Here is a 22,468-nt window from a genome sequence, read left to right on the forward strand (position 1 = left end):
AACATTTTCATGAAAAAGCCAGCAAAAATTCCCGAAATTTGAGAAAAGAAAATTCTAATTAATTGAACTAAGATGAAAGCACTATGTAACTAAATCTTTTTCAAAATCAACTGCACAATTTTTATTTGTTAATGTGATTTTATTGATCAAGGGAATGAGAACGACCATTATTAAGCTAAGTGCTTTTGAACTCGAAAAAGAAAAGGAAAAAACCCCAGTTTAGTGTGCGCCGGAACACGTCGACTGCATCGATTTTTGGAACTTTAATTTGGATTGTCTGACAATAATTTGGCATGCGTTTGCTTGTCTTTCAAAGCGGGCGCCATTCTCAAAGGGGATGAATGGAAGAGAGATCATTAACTACTACAATGAAATAGAAATAAAGTTCTTGAGCAAACTTAAAGCTCTTAAGATAATTAAGTAATTTGGCTTGAGACAAATGACAAATGGCTGAGGAGAAAACCGATGAAAATGGTGTCGATCGTAGGTGGATAAAAATTATAAATCTATCCTTCGTAGTACCTAAACATCGATTAAACATTTAACGAGAAAAATGATAATAAAAGAGCTTCACTTTTTGTTCAGTGTCCTTTTTTATTACAATGTCAACTGTAATATTCAAATTAAATGTAGAATAGGTAAAAAATCTTTTACACTTTTTTCCAGAGTACTTCATCAGCATGTCTTCGTGTTTATAAGCTCGGCTTTAGAGTACAATTTACACGGTTTAATCGAGTTGAATTTAAAAAGGAATTTAAAGTAGATGTTTGGGATTTATGTGAATGTTTTTATTCAGGATATGAGTGTCAGTTAAGGTTGTGTTTGTTCTGTGAGTATAGAGTTAACATGATAGCGACACGTTTTAAGTTACTGGATCTTCACACCAAACAGACTGTCAAAACTGCTGGCCGCACACATCGAAATAACTAACCACACTTTCACTGTAAAAAGATACTTTCACTTAAAAAACCATCATCTCGTAAAGAAAAAGATTCCTATTTAAAATTGTATGAAGAAGTGGAAAACAATTGCCGACTTGCGCGCTCAGTTTTATTGGACATTTTGTGAAGAAATAGAACCGGAATCGGAAAAAAATAGAATCTTAACTCTTTTCAGTCTCTCTTAGTCAAAAAGCTTAATAAATCGTAGTGTTTTAATGTCTCAAAGTAACTGTTTATGTTCAGTAAACACTTGCAATTCAATCGTAAAATGGACTTTGAAGAAGCATTTACAACAACGCCCCAAATCTACCTAAAAGTAGATAGAGAAAAGAACTTCTTTCCAGAAATGATTTTGAGATTTCGAGACGCTTGCACGTTCATATTCAGTTCTTCTAAATTATAGCGTTCGTATTTGCATCAGTTTTTTGTATTCTTTAACGCACTTTTTTCTGTATTTTTTCCTATTTTTATAATATCTTCAGTGTCTTTATCGCTCTTATTCGATTCTTCCTTTCCTGTTTCCTTTTTCCATTTCATTCTTCTATTTTGAAACCACGTTTTAACCTGTGTTTCGTTTAATCCTAAAGTCTGTGCAAGCTTTCCTCGGCTTGTTGTATCCAAGTACTTCTGCTCAAAGAATGTTTTCTCCAGCACGCGCAGTTGTAAGTCTGTAAAGACTGTTCTTGATTTTCGACAGCGTCTTCCACTAGGGGTTCGTAATGTTGGCTTGACGCGAAAATACACGGGGAGTCGTCTGATCACTTCTGGGCTGGGATCTTCACCAAAAAATGAAACAAAAGAAAAAATTATAATTCAACCCTCTCAAAAAGTAGCGATTCACAAGGGTGTAGAGAACAATCACAAGGGGTTACATTTAAAACACAATTCACATTTTTATGTTAAGTAATCTATTAATCAAAGCGAGTAAGTTCTTTTTGTGTGAATCAAGGTTCATGTTGGTTCTCGTTCTACTCAAACGTGTTTCACAACATTGATGTCAGATGTTTTTTTCCAAAGGTTTGACAAGGGTTTCATTGAAGTGTTGTCGTGTTCCCTTTTGTTCGGTGAGATGTGTTTGTTTATAATGCGATTTTGAATTTATTTGAAGCGATTGTTGGTGATGCGAGTAAAACGATACGCCAAACAGGTGAAACTAGAGATCGCTAAGCACATGTTCCACCAAGATTTCAAGCTTTTCTCTTCTCAACGACATCGAGTCTAAGTACTCCTTTTGATCGCACACTTCAGTGCTACATCGGCTGATTTGATCTCACAAACCTCGTAATCTTTAAACCGAGACTCCATGGCCAATTCACAGGCCCGCCCGAAGGGACTTACAAAGCATTGATACGATACTAGCGATAAAGCCTGTTATCTATTCACTCAACAAAAAGGGTAAAATATTTGTTTTTTGATTTCAAAAATATCCCTTGATATGACTCAATCTTTGCGGAGTTGAGCTAAGATCTTTGATTTATTCCTTTACAATAACTATAAAGTTAAGTTGAATAGGAATAAAGAGACGCAATCGAGAGCATTGTAATAGTCCTTTCAGTCGGTAAGTGGACCTATTTTCCTGGCTCGTTTGTATAAATGGACTCAATCTGATAAGGCAACATGCTCACAACCGAGAATGAAGGGCGCCATGCGATCAAATGAATCACAATACCATCCAAATCAAATCTACCAAATCTTTTGCCAATATCATGCAAGTATATATAGGTATAATAGTTTCCGATAAAGATAGATGCTAGAGAATAACCCTGCTTAGGTTATGAGTTCTTTTGTGTATTTTATTAGAGCCTTGTAGTGGAACCTCAAGAAAATTGTTTATAAATTGGCCACTAGTTCCGGTGATTAAGGATATAAATGACTAAACATAGACTAGATGTCCCTCTAATGCACTGAATCTCTTTTCTAAATCTCATAATCGAGCGAATTCTTCACGTGGAATCGTTCAAACCATGATCTCCCACATAAGCCTATTTTCTTCTAAGAATTTGATTTTGGGGACTCGAAACTTGTGGTCGTAGATTGATTTAAGGATCTTAAAAGGCCAATGCATTGTTTTTAGTTGTATGCCATTGTGGTTCTTAATAGCCATAAGCGCTCTTGAAATTGGAGTCAACATGACGGCTAAAAACGATGAGCAGAGGCAGGGTACATGAAAGATTGTGCCCAAAGCAGCGCACAGATTTGCCCCCAAGGTATCGACCTCACATTAAGCACTCGTTAAACTAAAATTTAATTTGAAAAGGCCAATAACACTTTCATTCATCGACCAAGAAAATCACTTATTAAATTAGCAAGTACTCTTGATAGTGGCTGACTTGATGTATTGCAAGCTAAATACACTTACTATAAACAAAGAGAACCAGCGTAGCCAAAGTGGCAACGAACATCAGCAGCGGAAGAGGCGAGTGAGGTGTCAAAAGCATTTGAAAACTGTGTTGAGATGGAAGTGAAGACGCTTATTAAAGATCGACTTAGATGTTCGCCTTGCGCGCCTAGTCCCAAATCCAGCAATTCCTAGCTACGCTCATTTTTTATTTGTCTTTTCCCAAAAGAAAAATATAAATCTAGTTGGCAGGGAACGTCAATGAAAACTGCTTTTTAAAGTGTTGTCGTAGATTGCTGTGCAAACTTGTCTACCTTACCTTGATAAACTGGAGTTTCATCTCGGCTTCTCGATAGTATAGACTGCATACTAAAAGCCAATGAATCCGAGCTCGACACGGACGGAGTAGGATCCGTGAAGATGGTTGGACGAGGTGGGATCATACAAGAAGGACGTGGATCCAACAGATTTTCAATCAGGAAGGATGATGGACGGTTGGGCTGGTATGGCGTTCGTGGGATCATCGCGTTATGCGGCGCGAAGAACCTCGGCTGTTGTGGATGATAGTACAAGAGAGAGTCTTGGTAAAACATGTTGAATCACCGAATCTCCTGTGTCCGATACTGTATTGGTATATTCTATATGTTCGCGCTCTTCCAGATGTGTTGGGTCAGTGTCTATAGTCAGATGAGTAATGCCAGTGAGGCAGATGGCGTTGCTTATTTGTACGTATTGTTCAAGGCGAAACCACTCACTGGATGGCGACCGCGTGATCGACAAGTAAAGTGACATTTGAAGGGCTTCTCTTGTTTGGAATACATATACAAGGCTTATTAGTCCTAATTCCTAAAGCCCAAAAATACCTTGTAAAAGGAAACACATCCACAAAGCTGTCTGAAAAATGATTGTTTTCGAATCAGTGCTGGATTTTTGGATTTCTTTGCCTAATCCTGGTGGATATTTTTCATCCCAACCAAAAGTTGCTCCCAAATGAACTGTGTTCATTATTCAATTAGTAGATATTATTACTCGAATAGGTGTCAATTATCGTCATTATCGTCAGATAATCGAAATAGGAATTCAATTAACTATTAAAACACAAAATAGAGCAAGTCAGAGATAAGCATTAGCCTTTGTCGGTAGTGTTGTTGCCAGACTTAGGTAGATAATAGTAACATTGACAATCGCTATCCCAAAGGGAACAAACAACACTCCCATTAAATGTTTCCATGGACATTAAATAGCTTTGTTGTTCTCACCGATTGAACTAGTCTACCTATCCAAGCGGGTTTCCTTCAAACCTTTCCTTGAACACACGGCAATTATTGATCTCAAATGTAAGTATACTTTCAAGGAGTAAAATTTACTTGTCTTAAGTAAATAGATCTAGTCTCGTTACCCGAAGACAAAGGCATTCCATTTTGACTGCCAACGAGTTGAGTTGTGCGCGCTTTTATTTATTTTACAAAGAAAAGGTTTAGTACCCAATCAAATGTACCGCCGAAGGTAAAGCGCAACCCCATCCATTACCATTTTGTCAGTCAATTACTCGAATGACAAAAAAATCACTCACTCTTATTCTGCTAATGAATAACTTAAATCCGAGATCCACGTTGTGATGGATTTTTGACGGTTTCTCGTAACACAATAATTTGTATCAAACACAAGACGGATAATAAAGATTTCTCACAAGATATTAAATCAGAGTGCATGGTTCTCAAATAATTGTTGATTATTTTGAGTTTTTTTGTTGGCTTGGGATACGCGTGATAAGGGCTGTTGATAGTCGTGAGGGCGCCATCCAAGAACACCGAGATTTCCATTGAAGACGTACTGGAACCTCGATAGCAAAATAAAGTCTCAACTCAGGGGCCTTCAACAAGGGCTCCTAGGTGTCTCGCATCGCATACAAAATAATGGTTAAGTAAAGCACACGGTATAATACACAATTAGGAATCTTTGTTCCAATGTTTTTCCTGCCGAAAACGCCCCAAATCAGCCCAAACATCTTCTTTATCGTCCATTAAAGACACGAGCTGATTGGTATTATTGATAGGTTTTGCTGAGGTACTCACCAATTAGTTTTGCGTATCATCACAGTTTATTTTGTAATTATAGTATTTTTGTGTACGTGGGCCGGCTAGATTGCTTTAGCATCGGGTTCGTCTCAAAGCAGAACGGCTATCTTTAAGATATGTAGCTTACAAAGCATTTTTATTAGGATATGATCATCGGTAATAGATTGACAAATTACTTAGCGATAGTAAAGTGAGTGATCATGGATCACTAAGGGTCGAGTTTCTCAGCCATAAGACCTAAGTATCGATCGTAGAACTGAAGGGCCTCAAAGCATGTAACGGCCAATATATTGGACTGCTTCGAGTGGATACCCTCAAAGCTGTTTAGCTAGTCGATGACAAGGTCTGCAATACGCGCTGCGCGCAATAGACGCAGAGAAAACAGTAAACGGAAGTTGGGAGTCTTGCGTTGACGTATTCAAATGTCAATCACAAATAAACCCTAAGAGACCACCAGAGGGCAGATTTTAGCATCAGAGAGATAATAAGCCAAAATATGAAATCTAACCCAAAATAAATCTGCCTGGATCTTCTAACAAAATTGTTGAATATCCAAATGGAAATTTCTTAAGTAAAAACAACAGGTCTGTCAGCCTTGAAACTCTATACGTCTCTATTGTCATGGCTGGTGGCAGAGGAGGTTGATTCAGCTTTACTCAAGACAGAGTGAAAATACAATTCAATGTTAGTAGAACTAATCCTAGAGATTAATATTACAAATTAGTTAATCTGTGTTTGCTCTCCGGGGTAGCCCTGCCATCTCAGTCCTTATGTTGTTCTGATGTTTAGCTCTAAATTCCAGCCGTTGCTGACGGACCAACGTTGCGTTTGAAGTTTACACTCTCTATTGCAGAGATTTAAGGACTTAATTAGGCTTACATGTACGCTTAAAAACCTACAAAAAAGAAATAAAAGGATGCGTAAAAAATCTTTAGACTTTATGAAGTTGTGTTCGTAACCAAACTTGTCATTTGAGGAAATGATGCCTCAAAAAGAAACTCAAATATAAGTAGAAAGTGTACCAAATGTATTGCTTGACATCTGGATTTGCAATTTCGTAGCCACGCCATTAAAAAAGCAAGCTAACTCCGAAAATATTTAGTTTGTAGGAAGAACAAGCGACAGGCTGAGTAGAGTTGTACAAGGTGTTGAAGTCTTTTCCGGGTCACGGCAACCAAACACGCTGCAGGACAGAAAAATATAAATATGTGTATTCATTAGTTTTTCACGTCTGTGGCTGCTAAAACCGCGACAATGCGATAATAGAGTTATGAATAAGTCTACCAGATATGTTACTGGGTCAGTCTAGATGTCATCAAACAAAAACCAATCTTATCAACACTACTAATGTGACTTAAATTTGCCGATCGTTTTCGATTCTTTTAGATGGAATTATCGTAACAGGAACTAGAGTAGTGCATGTACTGTTTGCGGATAACGTTCATTAAAATGTTGCCCGTTCAAATTTTTTTATGACAATCGAGAATTCGTTTTATGTTGCGTTGGTCGTAGACTGAATCATGATACTTGAAGCATTGTTCTATGGCGGTGAGATGAGTATTATTTTTAAAGATGACAACAATCATATGCTGATGTAACTTGGAATGTTCTTGTCAAACGATTGACCTTCCATTAACCCACATCCATTGGAACACGTGTAGGCACACGGTCCTGCCTATACCCAAGCAAAGACTCTGACCAGTCACTCCACAGCATTTTAAACTTCTCACAGACAAACTATTTTAGTTTGCATAGAAAAGATAATCAAAAGATTATTAGTTATAGCTAAGCATTTATCCAGTTCGGTAATCATGTTGTCTTTTGTGATGGTGTGAGGCGTACATACCCCCCAGGAAGGGGAAAGTAACAATGTACAAAAGTAATAATGATCGGATCCTCGTAACTATTAGTTGCCAGTTGATTTTCAAGTGGTTATTATCGTGGCGTCTAGGAGGGATGATACGGTTAGGATGTTTCAAGGCAGATCAAGGAAGTCCCAACGACATCAGCGCCTGCAGGAATGGAAAGTGACGCGCGAGTGCGGTGTGCGTCGCTGATTCTCACCAATGCGAGCCGCGGGTTCGACACCCCGGCTCCGGTTTAGTGAGTTGAGTAGTTGCTTGCTGGTTCTTTCCTGTGCTTCGAGGGTTTTCCGGGTTCTCCGATTTTCTTTCCTCCGGAAAAATCAACTTCTAACTCCCAATTCAATCTGGTGCCGAGTGCTTTATTCAAGAGCCCATTGCATCAATCCCTGCATGATCGACGTAAAATAAAATTGCATTTTACTTGTGATATGAGAATGCGTCAGGTAGTATTAACGGTGATAGGACGTTAATAAGATGGTGATGATGGTGTTATTGACTGTACAACGATAGTGATCTAACGTAACGTATGATGATGATGATGGCGATGTTGGTGACGACGACGACGACGATGATGATAGTGAGTGATGGTATTAAATAATGCTGATGATAGAAAATGGTGATGATGATGATGATGATGACGTTAGTGATGATCATGATCATGAAGGTGAATAAGAACTAGACACGACATCTGAAAACCTAAACGACAGGCAATTTTCAATTGTCGACGAATTCTTATATCAAAGTGATGTTTCTTCGTGGAGAAACTTCAAGCGATTCCCCTCAACTTGATAGATTTGTCTTTTCTCGGCACGTAATGCGAACGACTCATTCTTTGGCATTCAGCCGCACAGCTCTACGGAGGGGGAAAAACCTCTGCTTACAGGGTAATAAAACTCGTTCGCTCGAATTCTGAACCTTTGCTCTACTCAGCGGCAATGAGCGCATGCGCTTTATAGCTATATATTTGTTATCTGAAAGATAAAGGCGCAATTACACGGAGCAATTTTTTCTACAACTTGTCTCGCAATAGCGTTGCGACACGAGCTGCAAGAGCGTTTACACGGTGCAACGGACATGACGGAAACGAGGCGTTGCCTAAAGTAGAAACGAATTCTATTCTAATTTTCGCCTAGTCTCCCCTACAGCCGCTTTCAGTGTCGTCACGACTGCTGCAAATTGTCTCACAGCATTTTTACAAATTGGGCTGCAGGTTACACGCTGCGATGCTCCCTGCAACTTGTCTTGCAACGCCGTTGCCAGATAAGTTGCAGAGAAAATAGCTCCGCGTAATCGCGTCTTAAACGGCAAAATGACATCCTCGGGCATTCCACAGGAAGCCCAAAGTATTAAGAAGATGGCGCTGATCATGATGGTCAGATGATCAGTGGAAAATAAACGGGACTTGCCAACAGGTAGATACCGTGTTAATTATGATATTACAGACATAAACAACAATAATAATCAGCTTAAAAGGATAATGAAACCACCAAAGATAAAAGTAATGTTGATAACCTCAGTACTAGACTAGATAACCTATGATGATCGCTCTATTATAGGATTCGTTCCATGCTATATAGCACGATATAGCTCAATATAGAACCCCTTGAGGTCAAATGGTTCTTCAAAAAACCTTAAAGCTTCATTATATTAGTAATAACATCTTCAGAACAAACGCAATCCCATTGGTCCGTTATGCAGAAGTAGTCTATTATAGGATTCGTTCCATACTACGGATTTAGTGCAGGGGGTCTAAGACAGAATTGTTCTTGACAGAACGGAATGGAAAACAGGCAGGGTAAAAATCCGCTGCTCAGAGACTCAGCAAAGTGTGGTACTGGGTCTACTGTCTACTCAAAGGGGCGTTACCCATTCCCCGTGAGCCAATCCACGTGAGCCAAATACGTGACTAATCGAAAATAATAGAAACAATTAAGTAACAGCGATAATAATATGTGGAAAATCACGTGGCGGGGGAAAAACAGAACCTATCCCATTTGATATTTCCCCTCTCGATAAAATTGATTGATGAATTAAATTACCTGATTGATTGAACTATTACTGGGAAACAGGTTTCCCATTAGGCAATAATCATCATGGCAAACCATTTCAATGTTATGGCATGTCGTACCATATACGTGCTGTAAGTTAGAATCGTATGTTTCCCACTCGTATGATAACCGTTCTTATGGGAAGCCATTTCAATGTTACGGCATATACCGTGTACGTGCTGTAAGTCAGTACCGTATATGTTTCCCAATCGTACGATAACCATTCTTATGGGAAGCCATTTCAATGTTACGGCATATACCGTGTACGTGCTGTAAGTCAGTACCGTATATGTTTCCCACTCGTACGATAACCATTCTTATGGGAAGCCATTTCAATGTTACGGCATATAACGTGTACGTGCTGTAAGTCAGTACCGTATATGTTTCCCGATAAGCCAAAGTGCTTTTATTAATTCCCGAAGTCGTACTTGACCACCACAGTCCATAAATGTTGGTTTCTATGTGATTAAACATGACACAACACCAAACCCAATAAGTGCTATTTGACAAGAACTGTCCGAGATTGCACATGTATTGAAACAGCGAATATAAAAAAAAGTCATCTCGAGTAAAACGAAAATTCCAAAGTTATTGCTTCCTGGAGTAAAAAACACTTGAAAGAGCTTCAAAAGCTATAGAGACTGCTATATTTCATGTTATATTAGACGTTTATGTTATGAAGAGGGATTATAGTAAGCACCACTCGAAACTCCACGGGTGAGATGGAAGAATAGCTAAGCGAAAAGAAATAAATAATCTATGAGAAGGAAATAGAATTGGGTCAACATTTACTTTAATTTATTTTCCCAATAATTATTAATGACCTGCAAAAGAAAGTTTCAAGTCTTTGAAGAGTGTCTTGTCCTCTATCGATCCACCTTATAAACTGTTTTGATAACCTTGAAATTTTCGCTACTCCGAAACAGCCTCTGCATCTTTAGATCAAACATGTCAGGGCACACAGCTAACTCACGGCTGGAATTGGAATTTAACGTGTTAGGGTTTTGCGGAGAGAAGAATACCTGGAGAAAAACCTTTGAATCAAAGGAGATACCCAACAAACTTTTTTTAAAAACTTGGTTAGGGTTGAGTTCAGTTTTTAGTGCTGGAACCCCCACCCACCGGTCACATGACATAGTTCTGACGTCATACGAGAAAGTTCTCTGGACTAGCTGCGACAGGCTTCTACACTTTACAGCCTCTAGTAAGCGACCAGGTATTGAAAAACAGACAGATGGTCGGCTTATGGAGGTCATATCATGAAAAATGATTCTTTGTAAAAAAGCTCAAAATCGAACATCTTTTTCAAGAGGAACAATAATGAAAAGGTTAGGCAAGGGTTTAGTGTGGAAATTCAGAATGGCTCCCAATAAAAACACATGGATACCAGATGTGCAGGAACGAAAGAAGAACAGACGGGGTTGAACAAACACAGCAGTCAGGGAATCCTTCGTCACAACATATCGTGCTCTCTAAGACGCTGAGGTGAATTCCTTTGGAATCAACTTAATGTGATGTAGCGGGCTAAATAGCGTCTGTTACAGCACAATTTTGCCATTAATAGATAAATGAATTGTTATCCTCTGGTAAGGATGGCCTCCCGTGAAGTCCCTCTTGCTCTTTTTTAACCAATCAACGCTTCGTTAAGAGCCATACGGATTAGAGAGAAGTCATTTGTAGCCAGTCATTATCAAGCAAGTGGCGAGTTTATTTGCTTACAAAACCTCCACGTTAATCTTTCTAGTCTAAACCTATATTTTTGTACGACCCTCCCCACCCTCCACCGGATAACTCGAATCTATTCTATACTCGTTATCTAATGCTATTGTTATCTTAAAAATTAAGTTCCTGTCCGTGAAGATTACAGAGATGACATGCACCGATTGTATTTTTCAATTGAGCGCTGGATTTTGTCGCGTAGAATAGTAAAAGGTCAAAGCAGAATAAAGCCAGCAAAAATCTTGGATTAACCCATCAATTATACCATCAGCTTTGCCGTCTTTTCTAAGTAAAACCAGCTCGTGCTAGTACACTCGAACCCTGCCTGCTCGAACGATCACCTGCCTAGTACGGGCACTTATTTTTCTCTCAGTGGATAGTATTTATGTTTTATTGTTAACCCATTTAATACCTACACCCTTTTATTTCTGCCACTTCGATACCCTGGTATTTTTTGTGCCCGGAATAAGAAGGGTTCTACACTGTACAGTTTCTCACTTCCTGTGAACAGCATGATGTTATGTTAAACTTACATAAGCTCACACGAATAGTATTGAATACAGCTTAGAGAATATTGGACATTAGTTAGTATAAGAAATTTTTTTATAAATTTAAGCTTATTCTGAGCGGCTTAACTTACATCCGGAAAAAGGAAGCCATTTCAGTGTCATGTAGTAAGCCATTTCGGTGTCATATAGTAAGCCATTTCAGTGTCATAGTAAGCCATTTCAGTGTCGTGTGGCAAGCCATTTCAGTGTCATGGTATGCATGTGGCGCACTGCACACGCGTGCGCTGTAAATTAAGGCCTACAACAACGGAAAACGATGCATAAACTGTTCGGAATTTATTTATTGGCTTTCAATACAAAACTGAACATAATTTACCACAGCGGGCGGCGAAAGAAGGCTATCATATCACTGAGCTAGTATTATTCACAAGAAAATCTTTTCGAAGCATTGATTTATTTCATGTCAGAATACAGTGATACCTTGATTCAGACACCCTCAGTTTTAAGCAGACACCCTCTATAATGAGTACACCCTCTATAATGCGTACACCCTCTATAATGCGTACACCCTCTATAATGCGTACACCCTCTATAATGCGTACACCCTCTATAATGCGTACACCCTCTATAAAGAGGGTGCCTTCCGTCTTTAGGATTCAGGGACGCCCTCTATAAAGCGGGCACAAGACAAGTTCCCGAAGATGTCCGCTTAATAGAGGCACCATTATAAATTGTTTATATTTGTGATCATAGTGAGATCAATCAGCCACGACTTCCGATCATTCATTTTCTTTACGCGTGTATTTATATCATCAAGCATTTATAAGTTAGTTTGCTTTGCTAGAATGAGTACGTGATGCTACCAAGGGGTCATCGTACCAGGGGATAGTTTAAATAACCATTTAGTTCGTCTAGTTTACTAAATCACTTTTCCAGATGTTGTAGATGTTATAATTTAAAAGCCATCGCGTCTTCGTCTTCTCAGCTTACGTCGCGCATTCTCAAAAACATCACAGTATTTTTCCAAAGATCGCTAATATTGACTGAAGTAAAGCTTTCGCGAAAGCAAAAAATAACAGATCATGAGGTGAAGGTTATCTTAGCGAAGTAAAACTGATTACAGACGAGTTCCTGACTGAGATTAACACATGTCCGGCAGATAGACCTGTTATCAAGATGTGGACCTCAGGAAACGACTAACTAATAAAGCTACATAGTTTTATTTTTAATTTCATCCCATTGATATTTTCATTTTGTGCTAGAAAATGTTACCGTGTCAGTTACTGTCTGAGGAGGGGGGCTCTCGCGGGGTATTACTCACATCGGAACCGGGAAAGGTGTGGAGGGGAAGTAGAAGGATATATAGGCCCAACCTCTTCCCCCTTCTTCCCCCTTCCCCCCCCCTCCCCCCCCCCCTCCCCCAGGGTAAGAAATATGATGCTAGAAAATGATTATTAAAAAGTATTTTACTCATAAAACTTGTTTTACTTGTTATTGTTTTTTCTTGTTTTTCTCGTTCATCCCCTCCTCCCTCCCCCCCCCCCCCCCCCCCCCCTCGTCATTTTTTGCTGGGGGATAATTTGATATCAATACTCAAGTGGTCAGGAATGGGTGGTGTGCTGTGAGATTTTCAAATGGAGAAACGTGCCTTCATTTACTCTTTCATTCACTTTTACTTTCTCTCTTTCTCTCTTTTGTTCTTCCATCACGGCGCCACTATTGGGTTTTTAACACTCAAAAACATGCCTTGTGAAGATCAGTTTAAAAAAGTTCCAATCAGCCCCTTTCTCTCCCTTCAGTAGAAAACATGAGTTTCCTGCACAAAAATACTAAGAAGTATTATGAAATGTAAGTGAAAAATACTGAGCAATAATCGATGCACAAAACGCTCCAAACACATCAGACAAAGCACTCGTGAAAGGTTCTCGTATATGTTACTAAATGCCCGCCTACGGCTCTCTCGGCTACGCTCGTGGGCTCTATCCTCGGGCCCGCCGCGCTATCAATACACACTTATTTCAATAAAGTTAGTCACCAATAACCTAGAAAGCTGAGATCACTGAGGATCCTGGGAAACTTTAAAAATCAAACGAGTAAAACGTTTTTTTGATATAAACTGCAGCTTGACTGATGCTCAGGAGAGGTGAGACTGTATTGATAGAAGAAAGTCCATCAACAGTTATCAAGCGGTTGAAACATGTAAAATATATTGACCCATAATCCTTGTTGGTCTCTGCTTTGTAGCTTTTCAGGTGCCTAACTTTATTGAAATAAGTATATGTGAGTAGCCGGTTTCTTGTTCTCCGATCAGTTTCTTTGGTTCCACATCAAAAAAATAACCCCAATTCGACTGATCTGGCCCTGATCATCCCTGGTTCCGACCAATAATTAATACAAAAACTATAGTTGCGCAATTAAGCCAGAACAAGCTAGTCTATATTTGATTGATATTTTAACGTTGTTGTTGTTCAATCTGCATATAAATGCGTCAGGGATTAATCGGTATTCAGTATTGGGTATCTCCGGATAAAAGGATCTGTATAAGATTTCTTTCTTCACGCAATTCGGCTCGTTTTAAGGCTTCAAGGGGAAGTGTGTTACTAATAAGCTACCGAGAGCTTACAGGTGTAGTTATACAAGAGACATCTTGTAACTATTAATTGAGCATGGAGGAAATGAAAAATCCAACCAACCAAAGAAAATTCTAGAAAAAAAATTTTGAAAATTATTTTTAATCAAGAAACAAACGCACACTAAAGAATAAATGAATAAAAGAATAAGTGAAAAAGCAATGAATGAAAGAAAAGGAAAAGTCAACTTATCCAGGTTGATCTAGATCGAACGTAGTAACCTTGAAAACACTGACTTCACTAGCCTTACATCAACCTCACAGCATGTACACGGTACACTATAACGAAACATTTAAATGGATTCCTATTAATTTTGTTCGTCTCGCCGGCCAATCAGAATGTATGTTGTTAGCACTAAAATGGCTTCTAAATGCTATTCTGCAATCATATAGTTGCCAACACTGAAATGGTTTCCCATTATTTCGATGCGTTTTCCCCCCACCAGTTAAAAACTTATTCATGTTAGCCTCCCCTTGAATAAAAGAAATCTGAGCCCACTATCCTGACCAAACCCGGTCAAATACTGTAATTTACAATTATCGGTGTTTCAATTTTTTTAATTTTACTTACAGAGAATTAGCAAACATTTAAGTGAGCAGAATTTTCAGCAATTGAATTAAAGCGATGTATTTTTGGCGTTATTCTATCAAAATGACATAAAACGCTCGGTGAAATAGTTTCAAATGGATTTTCAAGGCAGAAAGTGAGTTATCGCCAAACAACCACTTGAGACGATTATTCGTGAATTCATAGTACTTGAACGTAAATCTATACATTGGAAGAATCTGTATATAGTATTACAAGAGAAGTTAGACTTGCTCCAGAACCATGTATAGACGGGTTTATTAATATCAAAAGACCAGTTCAGTAATCAGAACGAAAAAACTACCATCACTGCAACGGAAATTAGCTTTTTTTTTTTACAATCAATTTGGAATGTAAACATTCAGAGTTCTTTATCTAAGCCGCAAGTGATCGTATCTTCCGGAGAAATTGTAAGCGTTTAAGCGTTTAAGCGTTTTTTCTTTCAAACTTGAACCTATTGAGTTCTTTGTAGATTGAATTCCATATTTAAAAAGGCGAGTCGTTTTACAACTTTTATAAACGCGAGGGTATTAATTCGTCTAATTTCCAATTCATTCACGCATTGAAAGAAAAAAGATTGTCTTTATTTTCTATTTTTATAAAGTGAAAACTTTGATAGTATCTTGTTAAGACTTCTTGAAATTACTGTACAGCTATAAGACGCGTAAGCGCTGTGGGAGATAAGGAAAAAAATTTTATCTTTGAGACAAAGTGCAAACAGGTGAAATCTGTGATGTTTTTATTGTTTAATCTGGTGTTTGTCCATCTTCGAAAGAGGATTCTCGCCTCAATAACAGAACACTTACAATGTTTAGAGTTCAACTACTGTTCATTTAAAGTACTTAAATTTGTCAGAGATTTGTTTGAACTTTTGAAAATTATGTACAAAGAAATAAAACATTTATAATGAAGTTGATAGCAGGCGATCAAGAAATGGCGCGCTCAGAGAAAGAAGAGAAAGAATCGACTCGACAATAGTCATGCTCTATTTTCACTTTATCTAAGATATGAAGAGTGCTCTCCTGGGATGGCTCTTGAAAATTCACAGCATGGATTCAATGTACAAACTATTTATCGTTTAGTGTTCCTTTAGAGAGTCTTGCAGTGAACGAAAATTAAGCTATATAGTTTTGGCTGCGAAAAAAGTATTTTTTCACTATGAAATTAGAATAATACAAAGCATTACTAGATAAAAATGTCTTTTATTATCGTCAAGCCAAGATTTGTAAGATTTTCCTACAAAATTTATTATTGAAAACTATTTAAGAAATTTCTCTAAATATTTTTCCTAAATACTTCCAACCTTTCCGCCAAGGCGATTACTCTTGATTTTTATGGCTTAGTAAGGCAATCTACTCTTCTCGAGTCCCGCAAAAAGAAAGCGTGATTTCCCCCCCGTTTTACTTCACAGCCGCCTCCGTTGGCCACATAGTTGAAATTCCTCTTATGTGTATTATCTGCCCAACTTTGCTCTAAAACCCTCGCTTTTTATCTCTTTTCCCTAGCGTCAAACTGACCGCAGATATCTAAATACTATCTGCTCACGAACGTCCTTACTTTGCTGTAATACTAGAAAGATGCACACGCGCCTAAAGTCACTAATGCCCTAATTCCAATCAATTTGGAACTAATTCTCGATCGATTTTCCGGTCCAGTGGTGGAGGAGACTTCTGGACTCACCCGAACAAGATAGTTAAGAGATTTGCAATATAAAGTTAAATGATTTGAAGTAAATCGTTTTACAAAGACAATAGTGTGCGTAATGTCTATTAGTTTATTGTGGCGCAAAAGTGCTCGTTATTTCATTTACGCAAAGGAAATCGTGAATGGATATTCTAAACTTCGCCTTAATAGAGCTCTTTTGGATGCTTTGCTTAGAGATGTGCAATTAATGCACTTCAAAGCCTTGAGTTCGCCATTTCGCTCTGTAACTTACATTAGAAAATGTTCGCTTAGAGTCGAAAACTGTGATATAATCAGTTCGTTTATACAAGTCGTGTTGCCGCTATCGCAATCTATCTGTTTCAGGAATATACTAATTTTTATTGTCAACAATTTCATTACTAATGAAAAATCTTACATTGAGAAATCAAACCATATAACGTGCTTTTTAACTGCAAATTCCGTTCACTTGAATCAATTTAAGGCCGTTAACTGGAATAAATATATTAAATATTTCTTTAAAATCTAAGCTTCATTTTCCCCTTTTTGACAACATGGTAGAAGAATGAAGAATTATTATTCCACTTGTTCGAAGAACATTCTAAGATAATTGGGAAAAAAAAAAAAAAAAAACGAAAAAAAAAAAGAACAAAATATTTAGTCTGTGATTCACTTTATTACAATAGTCAAAACCGCTTTTATGTTGCACATGAGAGTTTAGAGAAATTCCTATGTCATTTTTATGGAGATAATGCTATGCCTATTAATCACAACCACACCCCCAATATCTTACAAGAGAATTAATCCCGAGACTTCTAGCGAAAAATGTCTAATCAAAGACCTTCCATAATGTCTTAAAAACGAACCTTGAATGATCCGCTACAAATACTCGTTTGTAAGTTAGACTTACTAATGTATTAAGCGCAGATTTAAGGGATACTAGAATCACAGATCAATACAGTTATAGAAAATACCCAGAGAGCAGTAATTTGCTAATGTTTAGAAAATATGTCAAAGGGGATTCTAAAAAGACATAATGCTTTATTAGCGACGTTTAGAGCGAAACAACTTGGTAAAATTTCATTTTGAAATATCAATTTCTTAAACTGATTATTGGAACTACCTATTATAGAATCATAAGAATCAATAAAGCTTTAATATTTGACTGCACTAAAAAACGACCTAGTTGCGTTTTGAAGAGATACAAATCATTCATAGACATATGAAAGCCAAATTAAAAAAAAAAAAAGATTTATTGACTTTGAAATTTTGACGTTTTGTTTTGCTTTCTCAAGAAAATAGATAAACAAAAATATCAGAAGTTTACTTGTGTTTGTAGGCGTTTCCTTTTGTGATTAATATGTCGTACCTTTTCAACCAAAATCTGTACTTCTTTAGGGAATAACTTAGTTTCCTTCTTTGAGACAACGAATTAGAACTCATCATTGTCAAACAACATTCATAGATCTTTCGAACAATATGCTTAATAGGTATCGGTAGAAGCTGTCGGTAGATTGTTGTGTTGGAAAAAACCGTAAAATATATCGATACCTGATTTGATTCATCTTCTTCAAGGTGAAAGATTGGCCAAGCCTTTACGTTTGTCCATGGTACAAAGTCTTTTTGGAACCACTGAAGTCGCTAGGGAACTAGTCCTTATACAGCTGCTCAAAATCGTCCGTTTACTCGGAACCCAAGCAAAGCTGAGCTAAATCTTTTTTCATAAGAAAAACAAACATATTTCTTGTGCGTCAAACTTTTAACAATAGCTAATAAAATGCCAAGTTTCTTGGCCGTGTGTCGCCCAGGAGACAGAAAGTTTCTCTGAGAACTAACCAGGTTTTTCCTAAAGTAGATTAACCAAGTCAAAACAAGACATTGTAGATTTTATTTTGAACGATCGACTTTATTTACGTATTCTTCAATAACAATAGGCAATATTCCTTAAAATTCGACATATCTTGATGTGTAGTTTATGATGGAATCGATTTGAAAGCACTTCACTTTTATTCAACGAATTAAACATGAGTTTTATACAATGAACGAAATGACTGGAAAATTTCAAAACTACGTTTAAATTTCAGCTATTTAGTCTTAAATAGTTATAATTAATAAATGCTAATAGTTATATACAAATATATTTTCAGTAAAACAAAGTTTATCTTTTTTCCATAAGGATTTTGAACCGTTTAGTTTACGTACAGTCAAAAGTTTACAGCAATCTGAATATTCACTTAGTTTTCACCAGCAATTGTTAGGCATATTTTCAAAATATCGCTTGACCTAGTTTAGTATAATATTAAACTTAAGTTTCGTTGTCAAATAAGCTTGAAGTTTGGAGGCTAATGTCAAAAAAATCTTTATTATACACGACACTTGAAGGACACTGATCCTAACTCGCAGCCCGAATCTTGCAAACAAAGCCTCCATTTACGCTTAATAAATGTTACCAGCACACAGCAGACGGCAATAGCTAACCCCAGGTGCGACGACATAACAGTAATCGCTTTTCAACTCGACCAATTCCCATAGCACTGGGCTGTAAATATATTATACAAACTTAAAAGCCTTTAACAAGTTTGCATTGAAGCCGCTCTGTAAAGAAACTGACTCATTACTTGGTACCTTTACATTGCAGTTCGACAATTAAATGGTGTTTTGAACTTAAGGGCGAAATATTTCAGTTATAAAACGTTAAAATCAGTCATGATAAAGCCTTGAACTTCGCAGTTTTTTCACTTCCTTTTTAAAATAAACACCTAGTTTGAAACCGCCCTAAAAAGACAGAAAATGAAAACGCTCCAATGTATTTGCCATAATTGTTGAAAATTGCCGATCAAACGCTTTAATGGTTTGGTAAGACTGGTTCATTCTAGGCATGAAGCGCTAAACTCTTTGCTAATCACAGTTTCATCGATTTCCTAAATATATAAGTCGTTTTTCCATAAGCTTTTTAAAATACCTTCGTTTTCTAGTAATTAATGTTAAATGGTTTTCTAATATGGCTCTCTCCAATTAAAATAACTATTTTCACTATTTCTTTAATTTGTAAACTTAAAATTGAACGTATATGATTCTCATCTTTTGTCTTTGATGTAAGTGGATATATTTATTACATTGGTTTTGTAGTAGTTTCAGTGATTTGTGGAGTCATGTTCATCATTTTTTCGTCTCGTGTTGGCGGGATTTGTTGTTTCGCTTCTTCTGGTTTTGTATCATTGCGTTTTGTCGCGCTAGCTAAAGCACTGTTGGTTTTGTCCTTGGAAGTATTGGTAGAACTATCTGGTTTTTCTTTATCTCCAGGTTTTGAGTCCTTCTTTTTCCATTTCATTCGCCGGTTTTGAAACCATGTTTTGACTTGTGCTTCATTGAGACCTAAGATTTGAGCTAGTTTGGCACGGCTGGTCGAATCCAAGTATTTCTGCTCAGAGAAGGTTTTCTCGAGAACTCGAAGCTGCAGGTCTGTGAAGACTGTGCGGGATTTTCGGCATTTTCTTCCACTGGGAGTACGAAGACTTGGTTTGACGCGAAAATAGACCGGTAGGCTGTGTAGGACATCGTTTCTTGGATCACTTGCTGAATGAAAAAAAGTACAAAAACAATCAGTACTGAATCTGTACAAAAAGGGGCTCACTGTAAATCAGGGGAAAAAAGATAGAAAGAAAAACGAATTTGAGAAATTTAGTGTGTCAAAATTGAATAAGCAAAATATTGAAACTTGTGTTCTGAATGGCATCGGTTAGTCGGTGACTGAGAAAAGGATAACTAACTTCCTACAATTTAACAACCGAAAACTAAAAACTAAGAAATTCATTTAAAAAGGGTTGCTTCGCGATTTTGTTTGTTTAAAACAAAATTATGAGAACGAAGAAACAAAGAAAAAATGTTAGAAGTAAGATTTTTGAAGCGAAATGAATCTTCCGTCTACTCGAGGTTTGTAGCCGGATCAGATCGTGAACTCCTGAAGAAACCGAAAAAAATAAGCAAAAAGAAAACAAAAGAGATAAAATCTTTTATATAAGCAGCCTCGAAAAGTATGGATAGGATTCTGTCAAGAAAGACAAGAAAAATATAATAACGATTGTTCACGAATTTTTCCGAAATTCTAAAACCGATTTTAGGGAGTGAAATAATGGAGTTTCTTAAGACTTTGTCCGTGAGTGAAAATCTTTTCCGGAGCAAGTGTCTTCGCACTAATTTGCTAAAAGTCTTAGTAAAAGGAATGAAAGCGATTCTTTGTGAGATTTCTTTTCGCCTTTAGTCATTTCAATACAAATACAAAAAACAAATACACTTAAAAGTTATAAATCCAAAATGTTTACTCAAGGACTCTCTGTCTTTTGCCACCTTTCGCCCACAAAATATTCGTTTACTTTTCGGGGTCAAAAATCCCTAAATGATGGATTTTGAGCGAACTAGATGGCTCGTTTAAGCTTTCAAATTTCCCTAAAGTAACTTGGTTATTTTGTAAAATGCCAAAATAGGCGATAACTGGTTGGTTTTAATTGCTAATTTACAAATTTCGTTTTTTAAAAAACACCTACAATCTTTCTTTAGAAGTGTTCTAACTGACTGTATATCAGCAGCGATGCTAAAGATTTTTGTAACTTTGTAACTTTTTGGCATTTTTTTAAAACATAAAGTAAACGTTTTCTTCAACGATTTGTTGAGAGAAATTTGCATTTTTTCTTTAGAAATTATAGAATTGGTTTTGAAGGAATAGCTCTAGTTTCTCATGAAAAAAATTTCCTCACTTAAGATATCATTTTTTAGAGTAAAAATGAGGTTTAATTGTCAAAGTTTGGGTGTTACTTACTTTGGGCTTGTCCTGGTTTCGGTAAAGAGTTATGAGACAGAAAAGGTGGCATTCCACAATCAAACGAGCTGTGAGGAGAAGGCTTTCTTGGGCACACGTCTTGATAATGATTGCCTTGTTTAGGCACCCATGAATAGGACTGCGATGTAGAAGAACCACATATATTCTCACTCATCATGTGTGGGGTGTTGTACTTGGGTTGTGGTACAACCACATTGCTGTGAGGCACATAGTGAGGTGATTGTTGATAAAACAAGAAAGGATCTTGGTAAAACATCGTGGATGGCTCAAGTTCTTTCTATACTGCTCCGTCTTGTGAGGTATTAAAGTTCTGATGTACTAAGACTTCAGTCTTTAAATGGCTTCCTAAGTTCCTTGACGGCTATTAGCTCTTTCGTCATGATTGACAGCTTTAGGCATTTCTTATTCAAACAAACGGACTCTCTGCTGGCTTTATTAAGCGTTTTAGGGCTCCAATTTTAGAGTCAAATGCATTAATGAAAATCCCCGGCCTGTCTCATTTGTCATTTAAAAGGGGCCGAAATAGACTTGAAATAGGCTTTATTACCTCTCGTCACATTACAAACTCAATTAAGGGAGCTCGTTATTCACTTATTGCTTATTATACTACGGGCCATACTGCCAATTATAACTCATTATCTTGAAGATAATCGAAGGCGGAATTCAATTACGATGTTGAACAAAACCTCTTAAGAGCGTTGGGGGAAGTTGTGCAGTTTTGAAGGTGAAGTTTCATAGTTTCCAAAAGAGTGGGACAATGATGGCTACCTAAACAACACGGAACCCTTCCGAAATAAGATTTCTCTTTATTCTGGGATTTAGAAAGTAATAAGGGTCAAGAAACAGGGGTAATCTCAGCTGAAATTGAGCAGTACAAATAACAGACAAAAGAGAAAAAAAGAAAAAAAAAAAAAGAAAAGAAAAGAAAAGAAAAGAGAAAAGAGAAACAAAAAAATTGATAAACGAGAAGAAATATCTGAAAGAAAAAAATTAAAAGAAGAAAAGAAATAGGATGTCGACACTAAGAAATTAGAAGAAAGCCAAATATATATATATATATATATATGAAGCCAAGAAAGGAAGCGCGCGAGGAAAGTAAAATATGGAGAAAGAAGAAGAAGAAGAAGAACAAAGAATTTGATTCAATTTTCAACAAAGCAAGTCTCTTTTGAACGAAGTAGTTTCACAATTGATCTCAATAAAAACTGAGCAACGCTGTCACTAGCAAGGTGTCATTTGTTAGGAAGCCATGAAAA

At 37.1% G+C, this 22,468-nt stretch overlaps 2 protein-coding genes across 2 annotated transcripts; both read right to left on the reverse strand.

Moving 5' to 3' along the window:
- Positions 1-574: 574 nt before the first annotated feature.
- On the reverse strand, positions 575-4,069 carry LOC116303331 (homeobox protein ceh-30). The gene is made up of 2 exons (XM_031712857.2): positions 3,599-4,069; positions 575-1,717 (listed from the first exon to the last, which is right to left on the reverse strand). Exons 1-2 carry the CDS (start codon positions 3,870-3,872, stop codon positions 1,359-1,361), a joined length of 633 nt encoding a protein of 210 aa, XP_031568717.1. The 5' UTR covers positions 3,873-4,069; the 3' UTR covers positions 575-1,358.
- Positions 4,070-19,184: 15,115 nt separating this feature from the next.
- On the reverse strand, positions 19,185-21,596 carry LOC116303318 (homeobox protein DBX1-B). Its single transcript, XM_031712841.2, has 2 exons — positions 21,192-21,596; positions 19,185-19,951 (listed from the first exon to the last, which is right to left on the reverse strand). Exons 1-2 carry the CDS (start codon positions 21,466-21,468, stop codon positions 19,488-19,490), a joined length of 741 nt encoding a protein of 246 aa, XP_031568701.1. The 5' UTR covers positions 21,469-21,596; the 3' UTR covers positions 19,185-19,487.
- Between the last annotated feature and the right edge of the window lie 872 nt (positions 21,597-22,468).

Source organism: Actinia tenebrosa, unplaced genomic scaffold (assembly GCF_029948245.1).
Source record: "Actinia tenebrosa isolate PJP-AT-01 unplaced genomic scaffold, QUT_ActTen_1.0 PGA_scaffold1__47_contigs__length_23844297, whole genome shotgun sequence".
NCBI classification, from domain to species: domain Eukaryota; kingdom Metazoa; phylum Cnidaria; class Anthozoa; order Actiniaria; family Actiniidae; genus Actinia; species Actinia tenebrosa.